This window comes from Pelophylax lessonae (assembly GCF_965119305.1).
Source record: "Pelophylax lessonae genome assembly, chromosome: 5".
NCBI lineage: Eukaryota > Metazoa > Chordata > Amphibia > Anura > Ranidae > Pelophylax > Pelophylax lessonae.
Window position 1 is genome coordinate 28,393,214 of NC_138772.1, and position 17,265 is coordinate 28,410,478.

Sequence of the window (17,265 nt, forward strand, 5' to 3'; positions counted from 1 at the left end):
TTCATTCAGGGGCACTTTAACGGCACAATTTGGAGACCAAAAAGTAGTATAAAATTAATTGTAGTTTATTTAATCCAAATTAGTATATAAAAAAAAAAAGGAAAAAAAAAAAAAAAAAAAAAAGGACAAAAAACAGTCATCGTACATACATATCCACAATAGACATATAGCAAGGACATTACAACAGGGCTTGACAAATTTTCCTGAAATCTAGAAGTCAGCTAAAAACGTTAGGAACCAGTTTTTTTTTTTTTTGTTTTTTTTTAAACAACCAAGCTTTATTTCCAAAAAATAACATACTTAATTTACACATAAAGACGACTAGAACCCCAGTCTCCTCTATAGCGCAATCGGATGTAAACAGACTGTCTGTCTGTTTCCATTCTATGCCATCCATGGGATGGATAGAAAATAGAACCACCATCCGTCTGTTTTTAGCGGACAGGATCAGATGGCGGCAGATTACCGCTCCATAGAGGAGACTGAAGGGTCCGATCAGGTCTGCCTGAGAAACTAACAGGCGGACCTGATCAGACAGCCCGTGTGAAAGGGGCCTTCGGCTGTGGCATGGCGATGAGGAAAAAAAAAAAAAAAAATTATATAATTTTTTTTTTTTTAAATAAAAAAAAAAATATATATATTTTTTTTATAATTGAAAAAAGAAAATTTAATAAAAAAAAGAAACATTTTTTTATATATAAAATTGAAAAAAGAAAATTTTTTAATAAAAAAAAAAAAAAAATTTTTTTTTAACAATTTAAAAAAAATAAAAGAATAATAGTAATAATAATAATAATAATAATAATAATAATAATAATAATAATAATAATAAACCACACTCCCTGTCCACTTACCGTTAAGCAAAGGTAAGTGGACAGGGAGATGAAGCCTGCAAAAACATTCCTCATCTCCTCCTAGGAAAGGAGATGGACAGGCAGGGGAAACAGCCATTAGTGACTGCTTGTCAAACTCCCGGCCACCACAAGAGGGCGCCAGTTCCCCGTTCTCTCACTGAAGAAGGCCAAAAAGCCGCGGCCTCAATTTTCGGACGGCGCAGAAGTCCGTGCACTTGGTGAGTGGTTGGGGGGGGGGGGGCGCAAAAGGGACAGGACACCTCCTGCAGTGCACCCCAGGCGCCATGTTGCTAATTCTAGTCGCGAGTGCGACCTGGCGCCCAGGGTTTGTCGAGCCTTGGATTACAACATATAAAACCAGTAGAACAGGACATGAAGGAACTGGAATAAGGAACACTAGCTCCTGCTGGGGAGACAGGGGAGCTCCTATATCCCCCACTTGATTACCATGAGGTGACCCAGTTCCAGCAAAGAAAAATTGATACAGCAAAAGGGTCGATGCGTTTCGCAGACCTTCGCTTTATCAAGACCAGGCTGTAGGTCAATCTTTATTTAAATTTGTCATTTGAGACCATTGTATGGGGCTGTGTCTACCAATCTACCGGAGAAGCCACTATTCTGGGTATGAGCCGGATGATCTCCTGAATAATGCAGTTTTCATCCTACTGTATAATGTTTAACCACTTTACTGCTGCTCACTAGAGCTCTACTGCGGCTCGATAACGCCTGGCGACGTAGACCTACGTCACCAGACATTCCCCTCTCTCCGCGGCACCGCCGGAGCCTCGATCCCGCTGTATTCAGTCACAGCGGGAGTCGGGCCAGGGGAGGAGAGGCAGGGATCGCCGCTGCTCTTCTCCGATCGTCGGGGAATCGAGTGTGGAGATCCGCCCGCCTGTGTAAACAAAGCGGGCGGATCTCCTAAGTGACAGGCAGGGTCAGATTGCAGGATTCAGCATAGCTGAACCTGCGATCTGTCCCTGTGTCACTCAGTCACCTCCCCCCACACACGTCAGTAAGCACCAGGCATACATTAACCCCTCCCTCTCCAATAAAATTAACCCCTTCCCTGCCAGTGTCATTTTTACAGTAACAGTGCATATATATAGCACTGATTACTGCAGTAATGTCACTGGTAACCCCAAAAGTGTCAAAAATGTCAGTCAAGGGTCCGATCTGTCCGCCGCAATGTCGCAGTCCTGCAAAAAAAAAAAAAAAAAAAAAAAATCGCACAGGTGATCAAATACCACCAAAAGAAAGCTCTGTTTGTGGGAAAAAAAAGACGTCAAATTCGTTTGGGTACAGCGTCGCACGACCGCGCAATTGTCTGTTAAATTCACGCAGTGCCGAATCGCAAAATAGGCCCTGGTCAGGAAGGGGGTAAAATCTTCTGTGGCTTAAGTGGTTAATGGTCAGGCTGCCATGTTCTGGTGCAGCACAGACAGTTGCAGGAGGAACCCCTGATTATCTAACCAGTGGTGTCATTTCATGTTGGAGGGGTCACCGATCCATTTTCTGGAGTACCACAGACCGTCCATATTGCAGAAGCAGTGTGGTTGTCCAACCAGTGGTGTCATTAGTGCCTTCTCTAGTGTAGCACAGACAGTCCTTAATGCAGAAGCGGTCTGGTTATCTAACCCCCAATGTAATTTCATGTTAGAGGGGGGGGGGGGGTCACTGATTTATCCTCTGTTGTAGCACAGACAGTCCATGTTTTAGAAGCAGTCTGGTTATCTAAGCTCTCAGCATATATAAAGAGTGGGGGGGGGGGGGTCACTACCTCACTCCTTACACTGGCACCTCTAGGTGCAACACAGACAGTCTAAGCCTCACTCAGAATACTAGTAACACCCCCCCCCCCCCCGCCCTATTTCCTAGTGGAGGGACTATAAGCCTCCGCTCCCAAACTATTCTTCTCTAGCGCAGCACAGACAGTCCACGTTGCAGGAATAGGAGTCTGATTATCTAGCTCGTTGTATTATATATTTATATACAGGCCTCTGTATATAAATGGCAGAGGAGGGGGGGGGGGGGTCACCAGACCTCAGTACTGGCTCTACCCTGCTCCAGTGCAGCACAGACAGTCCATTTTGCAGGCAGAGGCGCTGAATGGGAATGTAGAACCCTCTGGAGGAGATCTTGCAGGGGTCTCTCAAGTCTCAGTCCAGCACAGACAGTCCACATTGCAGGAGACTCTGCTTATCTAAGGTGTTGCGTGATTACATTGTATCATTCAGAGGGGAGGAGTCTCTATACTGGTGACAGAGGGCTCAGTTCTACTACTGCCACATCCTGATGCAGCACAGACAGTCCAGGTTGCAGGGGGAGGAGTCTGCTTATTTAACCTGCTGTGTAATCCTAAGTCTCCCATATACAGTATCTCCCAAAAGTAAGTACACCCCTCACATTTCTGTAAATATTTTATTCTATCTTTTCATGTGACAACACTGAAGAAATGACACTTTGCTACAATGTAAAGTAGTGAGTGCACAGCTTGTATAACAGTGTAAATTTGCTGTCCCCTCAAAATAACTCAACACACAGCCATTAATGTCTAAACCACTGGCAACAGAAGTGAGTACACCCCTAAGTGAAAATATTCAAATTGGGTCCAATTAGCCATTTTCCCTCCGCTGTGTCATGTGACTTGTTAGTAAAAGGTCTCAGGTGTGAATGGGGAACAGGTGTGTTAAATTTGGTGTTATCGCTCTCACTCTCTCATACTGGTCACTGGAAGTTCAACATGGCACCTCATGGCAAAGAACTCTCTGAGGATCTGAAAAAAATAATTGTTGCTCTACATAAAGATGGCCTAGGCTATAAGAAGATTGCCAAGACCCTGAAACTGAGCTGCAGCACGGTGGCCAAGACCATACAGCGGTTTAACATTACAGGTTCCACTCAGAACAGGCCTCACCATGGTTGACCAAAGGAGTTGAGTGCACGTGCTCAGCGTCATATCCAGAGGTTGTCTTTCGGAAATAGACGTATGAGTGCTGCCAGCATTGCTGCAGAGGTTGAAGGGGTGGGGGGTCAGCCTGTCAGTGCTCAGACCATACGCCGCACACTGCATCAAATTGGTCTGTATGGCTGTCATCCCAGAAGGAAGCCTCTTCTAAAGATGATGCACAGGAAAGCCTGCAAACAGTTTACTGAAGACAAGCAGACTAAGGACATGGATTACTGGAACCGTGTCCTGTGGTCTGATGAGACCAAGAAAAACCTATTTGGTTCAGATGGTGTCAAGTGTGTGTGACGGCAACCAGGTGAGGAGTACAAAGACAAGTGTGTCTTGCCTACAGTCAAGCATGGTGGTGGGAGTGTCATGGTCTGGGGCTGCATGAGTGCTGCCGGCACTGGGGAGCTACAGTTCATTGAGGGAACCATGAATGTCAACATGTACTGTGACATACTGAAGCAGAGCATGATCCTCTCCCTTCAGAGACTGGGCTGCAGGGCAGTATTCCAACATAATAACGACCCCAAACACACCTCCAAGATGACCACTGCCTTGCTAAAGAAGATGAGGGTAAATGTGATGGAATGGCCAAGCATGTCTCCAGACCTAAACCCTATTGGGCATCTGTGGGGCATCCTCAAATGGAAGGTGGAGGAGCGCATGGTCTCTAACATCCACCAGATCCGGGATGTCATCATGGAGGAGTGGAAGAGGACTTCAGTGGTAACCTGTGAAGCTCTGGTGAACTCCATGCCCAAGAGGGTTAAGGCAGTGCTGGAAAATAATGGTGGACACACAAAATATTGACAATTTGGGCCCAATTTGGACATTTTAACATAGGGGTGTACTCACTTTTGTTGCCAGCAGTTTAGACATTAATGGCTGTGTGTTGAGTTATTTTGAGAGGACAGCAAATTTACACTGTTATACAAACTGTACACTCACTACTTTACATTGTAGCAAAGTGTCATTTCTTCAGTGTTGTCACATGAAAAGATATAATAAAATATTTACATAAATGTGAGGGGTGTACTCACTTTTGTGAGATACTGTATATATATATATATATAAACAAAGGGGGTCACCAGTCCTCAGTAATAGCTCCACCCTCTCCTGGTGCCGCTCAGACAGTCCATATTGCAGGATCTCTTGTGATGTATGTAATGATGATATCTCATTCAGGGTGCAGGAGCGCCTCTACATGTTCTATCCTAGTACTGCAACACAGACAGTCCATGTTGCAGGTATCCAAGTTTAGATGGAGGGGTGTCACCATGGCTCTACCCAGAATTGGTGCAGCACAGACAGTCCATGTTGCAGGTATCCAGGTTTAGATGGAGGGATGTCACCATGGCTCTACCCAGATACGGTACAGCACAGACAGTCCATGTTGCAGGGGGGAGGAGTCTGGTTAGCTAAACTGTTGTATAATCTGAAGGTGTCCCCATGTATATAAGACAAAGGGGGGTCACCAGTCCTCACTAATAGCTCCACCCTCTTCTGATCCAGCACAGACAGTCCATGTTGCAGGCATCTCATATTACCCGGAATTATTGGTGGAGAACAGACAGTCCATACTGCAGGAGGAGGAAATCCAGTTATCTAACCAGTTGTGTAATGTCAGGATGCCTCTGTTATATAAAATGACACCTCCTGTATTAGATCGCCCCCCTCTGGATGAAGGAGCACAGGAGAAGCAGCAGACAGTGGATGGGGGAGTGGTTGGGGGAGGGTTAGATATACTAACAGATTTAGATACACTAACAATATGAAGCCAAACTTCGGATCACACTTTATATTTATAGGCAGTCACAGCAGTTTTTCCTTTTTGAGATAAAGGTTTTAGATCAATAAATGAAAACTGGGTGCGCCCCCCCCTGTCAGTAGTAAATGGTTTGTCTCCTCCCTGTACACTGATAGGGTATTGGAGATTCTGTGCTTTTGAAAAACAACAGACTTCATTACTGGATCACCGGATGAAAATAGAAGAATAGAAGAGAAATGTAAAGCAGCCGTCACATAAGAATTGATGAGCTGCAATATAATAAATGTTTTCTTCTACCCCCCCCCCCCCCCATGTGATGTCTCCATGTATACGGAAGGACTCCCTACTATTACTATTCACTCTGGTGCAGCACAGACAGTCCACACTGCAGGAGTCTCCGATGACAACCTGTTATATACAGCCAGGGGTCCTCATGTACAAATATGGGGGGGGGTGCGGGGGATCTCACCCCGGTTCAGTACAATTTACTATGTTGAGCACAGACAGTCCATGTTGCAGGAGAAGTCTGGTTATGTAATCTCAGGGTGTCAGAGGTCCCCATGTACAGATATGGGGGGGGGGGGGGGAGGGGGAGGGGTCATCCTGGTTGAGTACAATTAGTATTTGCTGTGGTGGAGCACAGACAGTCCATGTTGCAGGAGGAGGAAACTGCTTATATAACTGGTTGTGTAATGCCAGGGTGTCCCCATGTTTAGAAATAACAGAGGGGTGGGGGGGGTCACCAGTCCTGAACACAGACAGTCCATGTTGCAGGAGGATGATTCCGGTTATCTAAGCTGTTGTGTAATCTCAGGGGGGTCCCCGTGCACAGATATGGGGGGGGGGGGGGTCACCCTGGTTCAGTAGAATTACCCCTCTACTCTGGTGTAGCACAGACAGTCCATGTTGCAGGAGGAAGATTCTGGTTATATAACTGGTTGTATAATGTCAGGGTGTCCCCATGTATAGAAATAATAGGGCGTCACCAGTCCTCAGCACAGACAGTCCATTTTGCGGAAGTCTAATGATCTCACTGTTCTATACAGTCTGGGGTCCCCATGTACAGATTTTAGAGGGTGGGGGGGGGGGGGGGGAGGGGGTCATCCTGGTTCAGTATAATTAGTATTTGCTGTGGTGGAGCACAGACAGTCCATGTTGCAGGAGGAAGATTCTGGTTATGTAACCTGTTATGTAATGTCAGGGTGTCCCCATGTATAGAAATAAAAGAGGGGGGTCACCAGTCCTCAGCACAGACAGTCCATGTTGCAGGAGGAGGAATCTGCTTATATAACCTGTTGTGTGATCTCAGGGTGTCCCCATGTATGTAAATAACAGAGGGGGTCACCAGTCCTCAGCACAGACAGTCCATGTAGCGGAAGTTTAATGATCTCACTAGGGCTGAAACAAATAATCGATTATGAAAATGGTTGTCAACTATTTTCGTAATCAATTAATCGGTCAGCCGATTAGTTGTCCTGCATACAGAATGCATTATTTGTTTACATATCAGAAAATACAGTGTAATGTATACGTAGTATACATACATGTATGTAGATGGCAGAGAAATTGTGAATGTGTGAGGAGCAATGCCTCATGGGAAATGTAGTCCTGGGCAAGAGAAGGAACCAAGTGATTCTAAAGGCAGAGGGTTGTTTTTTTACCTTGCTATAGGGAAACTCTAGGCCAGGGATCCTCAAACTTCGGCCCTCCAGCTGTTGTGGAACTACACATCCCATGAGGCATTGTAATACTCTGACATTCACAGACATGACAAGGCATGATGGGAATTGTAGTTTCTGAACAACTGGAGGGCCATAGTTTGAAGACCCCTGCTCTAGGCAGTATTATACTTTTCTGCTTCCTATAGGGAAGACAGGAGTGGCCAGAAGTGCCATGGTGGGGGGGGGAGGGGCAGAAGAGGAGAATCAGTACTTCTCTGTGAACAATCATTAGACAGAGAGGATAAGTATGACAAGATTATTGTTAAAAAGAACAAATCCAATGTTTACAATCACTTTAACCACTTTACTACCGGAGCTCCGACTTAGAAAAAGGGTCCGGAGCTTCTTTGGGGCGACCCGGAGTGACCTGCATTGACTTCAATGTTATGAAGTCCGTGCCGGCCGCTCCAAGGTCGCGGTGCGGTCGCCCCGGCAAGTCGGATTGCTCTAATGTGAACCGGCTCTAAATGTCTTCTGCTTCCCATACACGTATTGGATTTTTGGACAAAAATATTTGCATCTATATTTGTACAAAAATGATTTGTATATTCGATGAATGGACGAGTGTTGTTTGAAAATTCCACTTGCTTTTAACATTAAATTTTAAAATGAATAAAACTTCTGAGCAAAAACCATATAAACTATTTGAAGATTCATTTGATGGAGAAGTTTTCTATTTTTGCTCCTTCTAATTTTCCTGTCACTGTGGTTGACAACGAACACTGAATACACTAATGGTTGGAAAAATTGGATGAATGTTCTTAAAAATGTTCTAAATAAATGTAGTTTGTGTATGGCCGGCATAAGTGACAGCAGGCGCAGGGAGCTTGTATCAAGCTACCTACCTATTAACCACTTAAGCCCCAGAAGATTTTACCTCCTTCCTGACCAGGGCCTATTTTGCGATGACTTTAACGGACAATTGCACGGTCGTGCGATGCTGTACCTAAACGAATTGGACGTCCTTTTTTTCCCCACAAACAGAGCTTTCTTTTGGTGGTATTTGATCACCTGTGCGATTTTTTGATCATGCGCTATAAACAAAAAAATGAGCGACAATTTTGCAAAAATAACAATATTTTTCACATTTTTTTATATGAAATTCCCCAAAAAAAATGTAAAAATCAAAATTTTTTAACATTTTCGGCTAATTTGTTTTATGCTACCTATGTTTGATTAAAAAATAAATAAATAAATAATAAAATTCGCAAAAAAGCGTATTTTGATTGGTTTGCGCAAAAGTGATCGCGTTTAGGCCCCTTTCACACTATTGCAACGCAATTTTGCCGCGATTTCGCGGCGCGATTTTTGCCGCGATTTTGAAAGCATGGGCAAGGCTATATGCCTCAAAATGCATTAAAATCGTGGCAAAGTAGTGCAGGAACTACTTTGAAGTCGGTGCGACTTCAAAACGCACTGATATGAATGGGGCTCATTGAAAATAATGGAAAACGACTTGTCATGCGATTTTGCGGTCCAAAATCGCGGGACAAGTCGCACTAGTGTGAATGGGGCCTTACTAACAAAGGGAAAGATTTTTTGTCATTTTTGGTGTTTTTTTTTTTTTAACGAGTAATGGCAGTGATCTGTTATTTTTTTTTTTCGGTACTGCGACATTGCGGCGGACAGATCGGACCCTTGACTGACATTTTTGACACTTTTGGAGTTACCAGTGACATTACTGCAGTAATCAGTGCTATACATATGCACTGTTACTGTAAAAATGACACTGGCAGGGAAGGGGTTAACTGTATTGGAGAGGGAGGGGTTAAGTGTGTCCTAGGGGCGTGATTCTAACTGTATTGGGACATGGCTATTGGTGTAAAAACAAAGATCAACGGTTCTACATAGTAGAACCGTCTGATCCATTTTTACACAGGGAGAATGACAGGCGGCTTGTTTACATAAGCCGCTCTGTCTTTCTCCCGCTCTACCGACGATCGTAGTGTGACCGGTGGACATCGAGTCCGCCAGTCACACGCCCGCACTCCTCCCTGAACGAGCCGAGGCGGGCGCGCGCTCGCCCGCTATTGGCTCATAACCCAGTGACAGGCGAGTGACGTAGATCTACGTCACTCTGCCTGGCCGGGGCCGACTGCCGCAGTAAATATACTGTGCGCAGTCAGCAAGCGGTTAATAAGGGAGTGTGTCATGAATATTATATACCAATCCGCTCTGAAAATTTGCAAAACAATGTTTTAGGTCTTTTAAAAATATTGATCTCTGATATGTACCACATAAAACCTCCAATAATACATTTATCTGTCTCAGAGTGGATTAAATATCCAACTACAGTATATAGCTGGATATTTATATTTACCACTGCATATAGATATTCAAGAATACTAAATTATACACCAATCTTTTTTTTTTTTTTTTTTTTAAGGTTTTTATCCGATTAATCGAAACAATAATCGGCCAACTAATCGATTATGAAAATAATCGTTAGTTGCAGCCCTAGATCTCACTGTTCTATACAGTCTGGGGTCCCCATGTATAGATATGGGGGGGGGGGGAGGGGAGGGGGTCACCCTGGTTCAGTATAATTAGTATTTGCTGTGGTGGAGCACAGACAGTCCATGTCGCAGGAAGAGAAGTTTGGTTTTGTAATGTCAGGGTGTCCCCATTTATATAAATAACAGAGAGGGGGTCACCGATCTTCAGCACAGACAGTCCATGTTGCAGAAGGATGATTCTGGTTATCTAAGCTGTTGTGTAAAGTCAGGGGGGGGGGGGGTCCCCGGGCACAGATATGAGGGGGGAGGGGGGAAGGGGTGACCCTGGTTCAGTACAATTACCCCTCTACTCTGGTGTAGCACAGACAGTCCATGTTGTGGGGAGGAAGATTCTTGTTAATAACCTATTGTGTAATCTCAGGTGTCCCCATGTATAGAAATCACAGAGGTGGTCACCAGTCCTCAGCACAGACAGTCCATGTTGCAGGAGGAATATTCTGGTTATATAACCGGTTATATAATGTCAGGGTGTCCCCATATGAAGAAATGACAGAGGGGGTCACCAGTCCTCAGCACAGACAGTCCAATGATCTCACTGTTATATACAGTCTGGGGTCACCCTGGTTCAGTACAATTAGTATTTGCTGTGGTGGAGCACAGACAGTCCATGTTGTAGGTGAAAGATTCTGGTTATGTAATGTCAGGGTGTCCCCATGTATAGAAATGACAGTAGGGGGTGACTAGGCCTCAGCACAGACAGTCCCCGGTCTACACATAAGAGATGTCCGGCCTGTCTCCCGGTGACCTTCACTGCTCTCCCGGTCCCACTCCTCCCCCACACCGGCCGCTCCTCCCTCCATCACCGGCGCCTCGCCCACCTTTCCCCCCCTCCGGTCACCTGTGGTGGCTGTGGCCAAGCCGGCCTCCCCCCGAGCAGTTGTCCCGCCCGCAGCGACCTCCGAAGCACCAGGCACGCCGCCGCCATCTTTCCTGAACGGAAGTATCAGGCCTCCCACACCGGCTAAACACGTCACTTCCTGCCACCATCTTACTCCTCCGCACGGGATGTGGCTTATAGGGAGTTCCTGAGGCCATGGGTGCTGGGTGTACCAATATGGCGGCACCCTATTGAATAACCCCACACCTCTTGCGCATGCGCCGTGCGCTCAGGGTCAGCCACTCAATGACAAATAAGCCGGTCACAAAGCGGACCTGTCTAATGGCACTTTATGTTTAACAACAATCATTAGGGGGGACTGACTGGTGGTATATACTCCTCATATATATATATATATATATATATATATATATATATATATTATTATTATTATTATTATACAATATAATAATTTAATATAATATAATTAATATATTATAATATATTTTAATATAATATATATATATATATATATATATATATATATATATAGATAGGAGTATATACCACCAGTCAGTTTAATTTAATATAATAATTATATTATAATTATAATAATTATTATAATAATATTATTATTATACAATATAATAATTTAATATATATATATATATATATTATAATAATTATTATAATTATAATATAATTATTATATTATATTAAATTAAACTGACTGGTGGTATATACTCCTATCTATATATATATATATATATATTATATTATATTATACTATATTAATTATATTATATTAAATTATTATATTGTATAATAATAATATTATAATAATTATTATAATTATAATATAATTATTATATTATATTAAATTAAACTCACTGATGGTATATACTCCTCTATATATATATATATATATATATATATATATATATATATATATATATATATATATATATATATATATTATATTATATTATACTATATTAATTATATTATATTGTATAATAATAATATTATAATAATTATTATAATTAAAATATAATTATTATATCATATTAAATTAAATTGACTGATGGTATATACTCCTCTCTATATATATATATTATATTATATTATATTAAATTATTATATTGTATAATAATAATATTATAATAATTATTATAATTATAATATAATTATTATATTATATTAAATTAAACTGACTGATGGTATATACTCCTCTCTCTATATATATATTATATTAAATTATATTATATTAATTACATTAAATTATTATATTGTATAATAATAATATTATAATAATTATTATAATTATAATATAATTATTATATTATATTAAATTAAACTGACTGGTGGTATATACTCCTATCTATATATATATATATATATATATATATATATATATATATATATATATATATATATTATATTAAATTATATTATACTATATTAATTATATTATATTGTATAATAATAATATTATAATAATTCTTATAATTAAAATATAATTATTACATTATATTAAATTAAACTGACTGATGGTATATACTCCTCTCTCTCTCTCTCTCTCTCTATATATATATATATATATATATATATATATATATATATATATATATATATATATTATATTATATTAAATTATTATATTGTATAATAATAATATTATAATAATTATTATAATTATAATATAATTATTATATTATATTAAATTAAACTGACTGATGGTATATACTCCTCGCTCTATATATATATATATATTATATTATATTAAATTATATTATATTAATTATATTATATTAAATTATTATATTGTGTAATAATATTATAATACAATTATTATATTATATTAAATTGTATTATATACACTTCTTAACCCTTTCGCCATCAGAAGCAATTTAGCGCACATTAAAACGCACATTTCTCTTTTGTTCATTGAAGGACACAGCTCCAAAATCTTCTTGACCATTGGGTTACGCTGCCCCCTACAGGAGTAGGACACTATAGGGGGCAGCACTACCCAATCGTCAAGAAGATTTTGGAGCTGTGTCTGTCAATAAACATCAGAGAAAAGGATTTTACGGTAAGACAAAAATCCAATTTTTAGTCTTGAAGGTTGATAAACCCCCCCCCAACCCCCCCCCCCCCCCAAAAAAAAATTATATTTTTCATGAAAGCAGACACACCGGAGAATACATTAGTGATCCATTTATTTATTTTTTTATGTCATACAATGTTAAAAAGGTTTATCAAATAAAAATTTTAAATAAAAAAAATACACAAGTTTTTTTTATTTATTTATTTATTTTTTTATATTTATTACCTAATATTTTGGTAAAATATAAAAGATGAGAATGTGTAGAATAAATAAATACCCAACACGTCAAGCCTTAAATTTTCACAGTGAAACAGCGACAAACTGATATCCGAAACAGTACATAGGGGACACTTTTGCTCACAGAGATGTTTTTGCCATGTTTGAAAAATCATTTTAGCCCCCCAAACCCCAAAACAATTTATATTTTGTGAAAGCAGACAGAGAGAGAGAGAGAAAATGTCAGCAAAAAAATAAATTGCTAAACCTCGTTTTAAAAAAAAAAATACACATATAAAAGAAAAACAATTTTTTTTATTTTTGATATTTTATTTTTTCAATTTTACCAAATTTTTGGCAAAAAATATAAAGATGAGGATGTGTCAAGTAAATAGACACCCAACATGTCAACGGTACACTGGTGACACTTTCACTATTTAGCTGACAGAGATGTTTTTGCCATGTTTGAAAAAAACATTTTAGGCCCTCAAACCCCAAAACTATTTTTATTTTATGAAAGCAGACACCCTAGAGAAAATGTTAGGAAAAAAATAAACTGCTAAACCTCTAAAAAAAATACACAAAGAAAAAAAACAATTTTTTATTTTTTCAATTTTACCAACTTTTTGGCTAAAAAATATAAAGATGAGGATGTGTCAAGTAAACAGACACCCAAAATGTCAACGGTACACAGGTGACATAGTGCCCATTCACACTAGCACGACTTGTGAGGCGACTTGTGTTGCCCCAGGTCGCTTGACATAAGAAAAGCAATGTTAATCAATCAGTGCCATCTTAATTGGCACTACTGAAGTCGCTCCGACTTCAGAAAAGGGTCCTGTACTACTTTGAGGCGACCTGTGATCCGACTGTCCCATAGACTTCAATGGGAGTCGCCTCCTTATCTTAATTGAAGCGACTTGTTATCAGACTTTCCAGGAAGAAGAAAGAGATTAGCCAGGCATTCCCCACATTGCAGCCATACCTATATGGTATATATATTCCATATCTCTGCTTGGTCTGTGTGAGTGGCACTGGTGGACACTGATTCATGGCACTGGTACGTGGCACTGGTGGACACTGATTTGTGGCACTGGTGGACACTGATATGTGGCACTGGTGGACACTGATACGTGGCACTGATATGTGGCACTGGTGGATACTGATTCGTGGCACTGATACGTGGCACTGATATGTGGCACTGGTGGACACTGATTCGTGGCACTGATACATGGCACTGATACGTGGCACTGGTGGACACTGATACGTGGCATTGATACGTGGCACTGGTGGACACTGATTCATGGCACTGATACGTGGCACTGGTGGACACTGGTTCATGGCACTGATACGTGGCACTGGTGGACACTGATTCATGGCACTGATACGTGGCACTGGTGGAAACTGATACGTGGCACTGGTACGTGGCACTGGTGGACACTGGTTCGTGGCACTGATACGTGGCACTGGTGGACACTGGTTCGTGGCACTGATACGTGGCACTGATACGTGGCACTGGTGGACACTGATTCGTGGCACTGATATGTGGCACTGGTGGACACTGATACGTGGCACTGATACGTGGCACTGATACGTGGCACTGGTGGACACTGATACGTGGTACTGATACGGGGCACTGATACGGGGCACTGGTGGATACTGATTCGTGGCACTGATATGTGGCACTGGTGGACACTGATTTGTGGCACTGATACGTGGCACTGATAGGTGGCACTGGTGGACACTGATTCGTGGCACTGATAAGTGGCACTGGTGGATACTGATTTGTGGCACTGATATGTGGCACTGGTGGACACTGAGTTGTGGCACTGATAAGTGGCACTGATAGGTGGCACTGGTGGACACTGATTCGTGGCACTGATATGTGGCACTGGTGGACACTGATTCATGGCACTGGTGGGCAGTGGCACTGGTGGACACTGATTCATGGCACTGGTGGGCAGTGGCACTGGTGGATACTGATACGTGGCACTGGTGGGCAATGAGGAAATTAGTAAAAAAAAACAGAAAAGGGGAATTAGGTCACAACACATCATATTCTGATTGGCCAAACAAGTCACGCAAAATAATTCACAAGTCGCGGTAAAGTCACGGTAAAATCGCGGTAAAATCGCGGTAAAAAGTCGCTCCGACATGGGGCGACTTATGGTCGCGGCAGTGTGAACCGGCTCTTACTCTTTTGCTGACAGAGATGTTTTTGCCATGTTTGAAAAGCGATTTTAGGCCCCCAAACCCCCCAAAAATGTATATTTTCTGAAAGCAGACACCCTAGAGAAAATATCAGGAAAAATTAACTGCTAAACCTCAATAAACAAAATACACAATAAAAAAAAAAAACATTTTTTTATTTTTATTATTTTATTTTTTTCAATTTTACCAACTTTTGGCAAAAAAATATAAAGCTGAGGATGTGTCAAGTAAATAGACACCCAATATAGAAAAAAAATGATACATGGGAGCCACTTTAATCCTTTTCACTGCCAAAGCCTTTTTGCGTTTCTTTGTTTACATCGTTAAAAAACATCACTTAAAACCCTCAAAACATTATACATTTTCTGTAAGACGACACCCTAAAGAATAGAACAGTGGCAGCTCTACTTTTTTTTATGTGACACAATATTAACACATATGTTTATTAAATGCAAAATTTCAGGAAAAAAAAAAGAAATGAAAAAAAAAAAAATTTGAATTCAATTTTTTTATCCAATTTTTGATGAAATATAAGAGATGAGAATGTGTCGAATAAATAGCTACCCAACATTTCAAGTCTTAAAATTGAGAAACTTTTTGAAAATAAAAAATTGAGAAACAATGATAAAGTGATACCCAAAATGGTACACAGGTGACACTTTAACCCTTTCGCTGTCAGAGCCATTTTTACATATTGCGCACATGCTTACAAAAATCAGTTTAGGCCTGAAGATTAAGTAAAAAACCCAAATATTAGATAATTTATGAAAGCAGGCACACAAATAAAAAAAAAAAGTGTTAGTTCCAATTTTTTTATGTAACACAACAAACATTTCAGGAAAAAAAACAAACTGCAAAATGAATTAAAACACACTAAAAAAATGTTATTCTTATTATTTTATTTTTTTAATTTTTATTAACCAATTGTTGGCTATAAAAATATAAAAGATGAGAATGTGTCAAGTAAATAGATGCCCAACATGTCAAGCCTTAAAATTGAGAAACAGCGACAACAAAGTGATTCTCAAAATGACGCAAAATGGCACTTTAACCCTTTTCGCTGTCAGAGCCTTTTTGCGCTTATTTGCACACGTTTAACCGCTTGCCGACCGCCGCACGACGATTTACGTCGGCAGTCAGCCCCTCACAGGCAGAGTGACGTAGGGGTACATCGCTTGCCTGTGAAGGGCTAGGGAGCGAGCGCGCGCCGCCGGAGGCGCGCTCCCGCGCGGTGACGGTCCCAGCCGCGCGTGTGCCCGGCGGACCCGATGTCCACCGGTCACTCGCGATCTTCCGTTACACCGTAAAAAAGGCAGGCGGCTAATGTAAACAAAGCCACCTGTCATTCTTCCCTGTGTAAGAATGGAGATCATACGGTTCTACTATGTAGGACCGTTGATCACTGTTCTTACACCAGTAGCCACAGCCAATCACAGTTAGAAGCACGCCCCTAGGGACACACTTAACCCCTCCCTCTCCAATAAAGTTAACCCCTTCCCTGCCAGTGTAATTTTTACAGTAACAGTGCATATGTATAGCACTGATTACTGTAGTAATGTCACTGGTAACCCCAAAAGTGTCAAAAATGTCAGTCAAGGGTCCGATCTGTCCGCCGCAATGTCGCAGTCCCGCAAAAGAAAAAAAATCGCTGATCGCCGCCATTACTCGTTAAAAAAAAAAAAAAAACAACAAAAATGACGAAAATCTTTCCCTTAGTTAGTAAACGCAATAACTTTTGCGCAAACCAATCAAAATACGCTTTTTGCGATTTTTTTTTACCAAACATATGAAGCATAAAACAAATTGGCCTAAAATGATAAAACATTTTGATTTTTACATTTTTTTGGGGGGGGAATTTCATATAAAAAATGTGAAAAAATTGTTATTTTTGCAAAATTGTCGCTCTTTTTTTGTTTATAGCGCATGATCAAAAAATCGCACAGGTGATCAAATACCACCAAAAGAAAGCTCTGTTTGTGGGAAAAAAAAGGACGTCAAATTGCGACCGCAATTTGTCCGTTAAAGTCACGCAGTGCCGAATCGCAAAATAGGCCCTGGTCAGGAAGGGGGTGAAATCTTCCGGGGCTTAAGTGGTT

At 40.7% G+C, this 17,265-nt stretch overlaps 1 protein-coding gene across 1 annotated transcript in view; it reads right to left on the minus strand.

Annotated features, from left to right (window-relative positions):
* The window catches only part of CYC1 (cytochrome c1), a 47,148-nt gene extending 36,357 nt beyond the window's left edge, over positions 1 to 10,791 (minus strand). The window contains exon 1 of the mRNA XM_082258026.1: positions 10,654 to 10,791. Within this exon, the coding sequence (XP_082114152.1) occupies positions 10,654 to 10,740 (87 nt within the window). The 5' untranslated portion in view covers positions 10,741 to 10,791. The remainder of the gene's footprint in view (positions 1 to 10,653) is intronic.
* Positions 10,792 to 17,265: the final 6,474 nt, after the last annotated feature.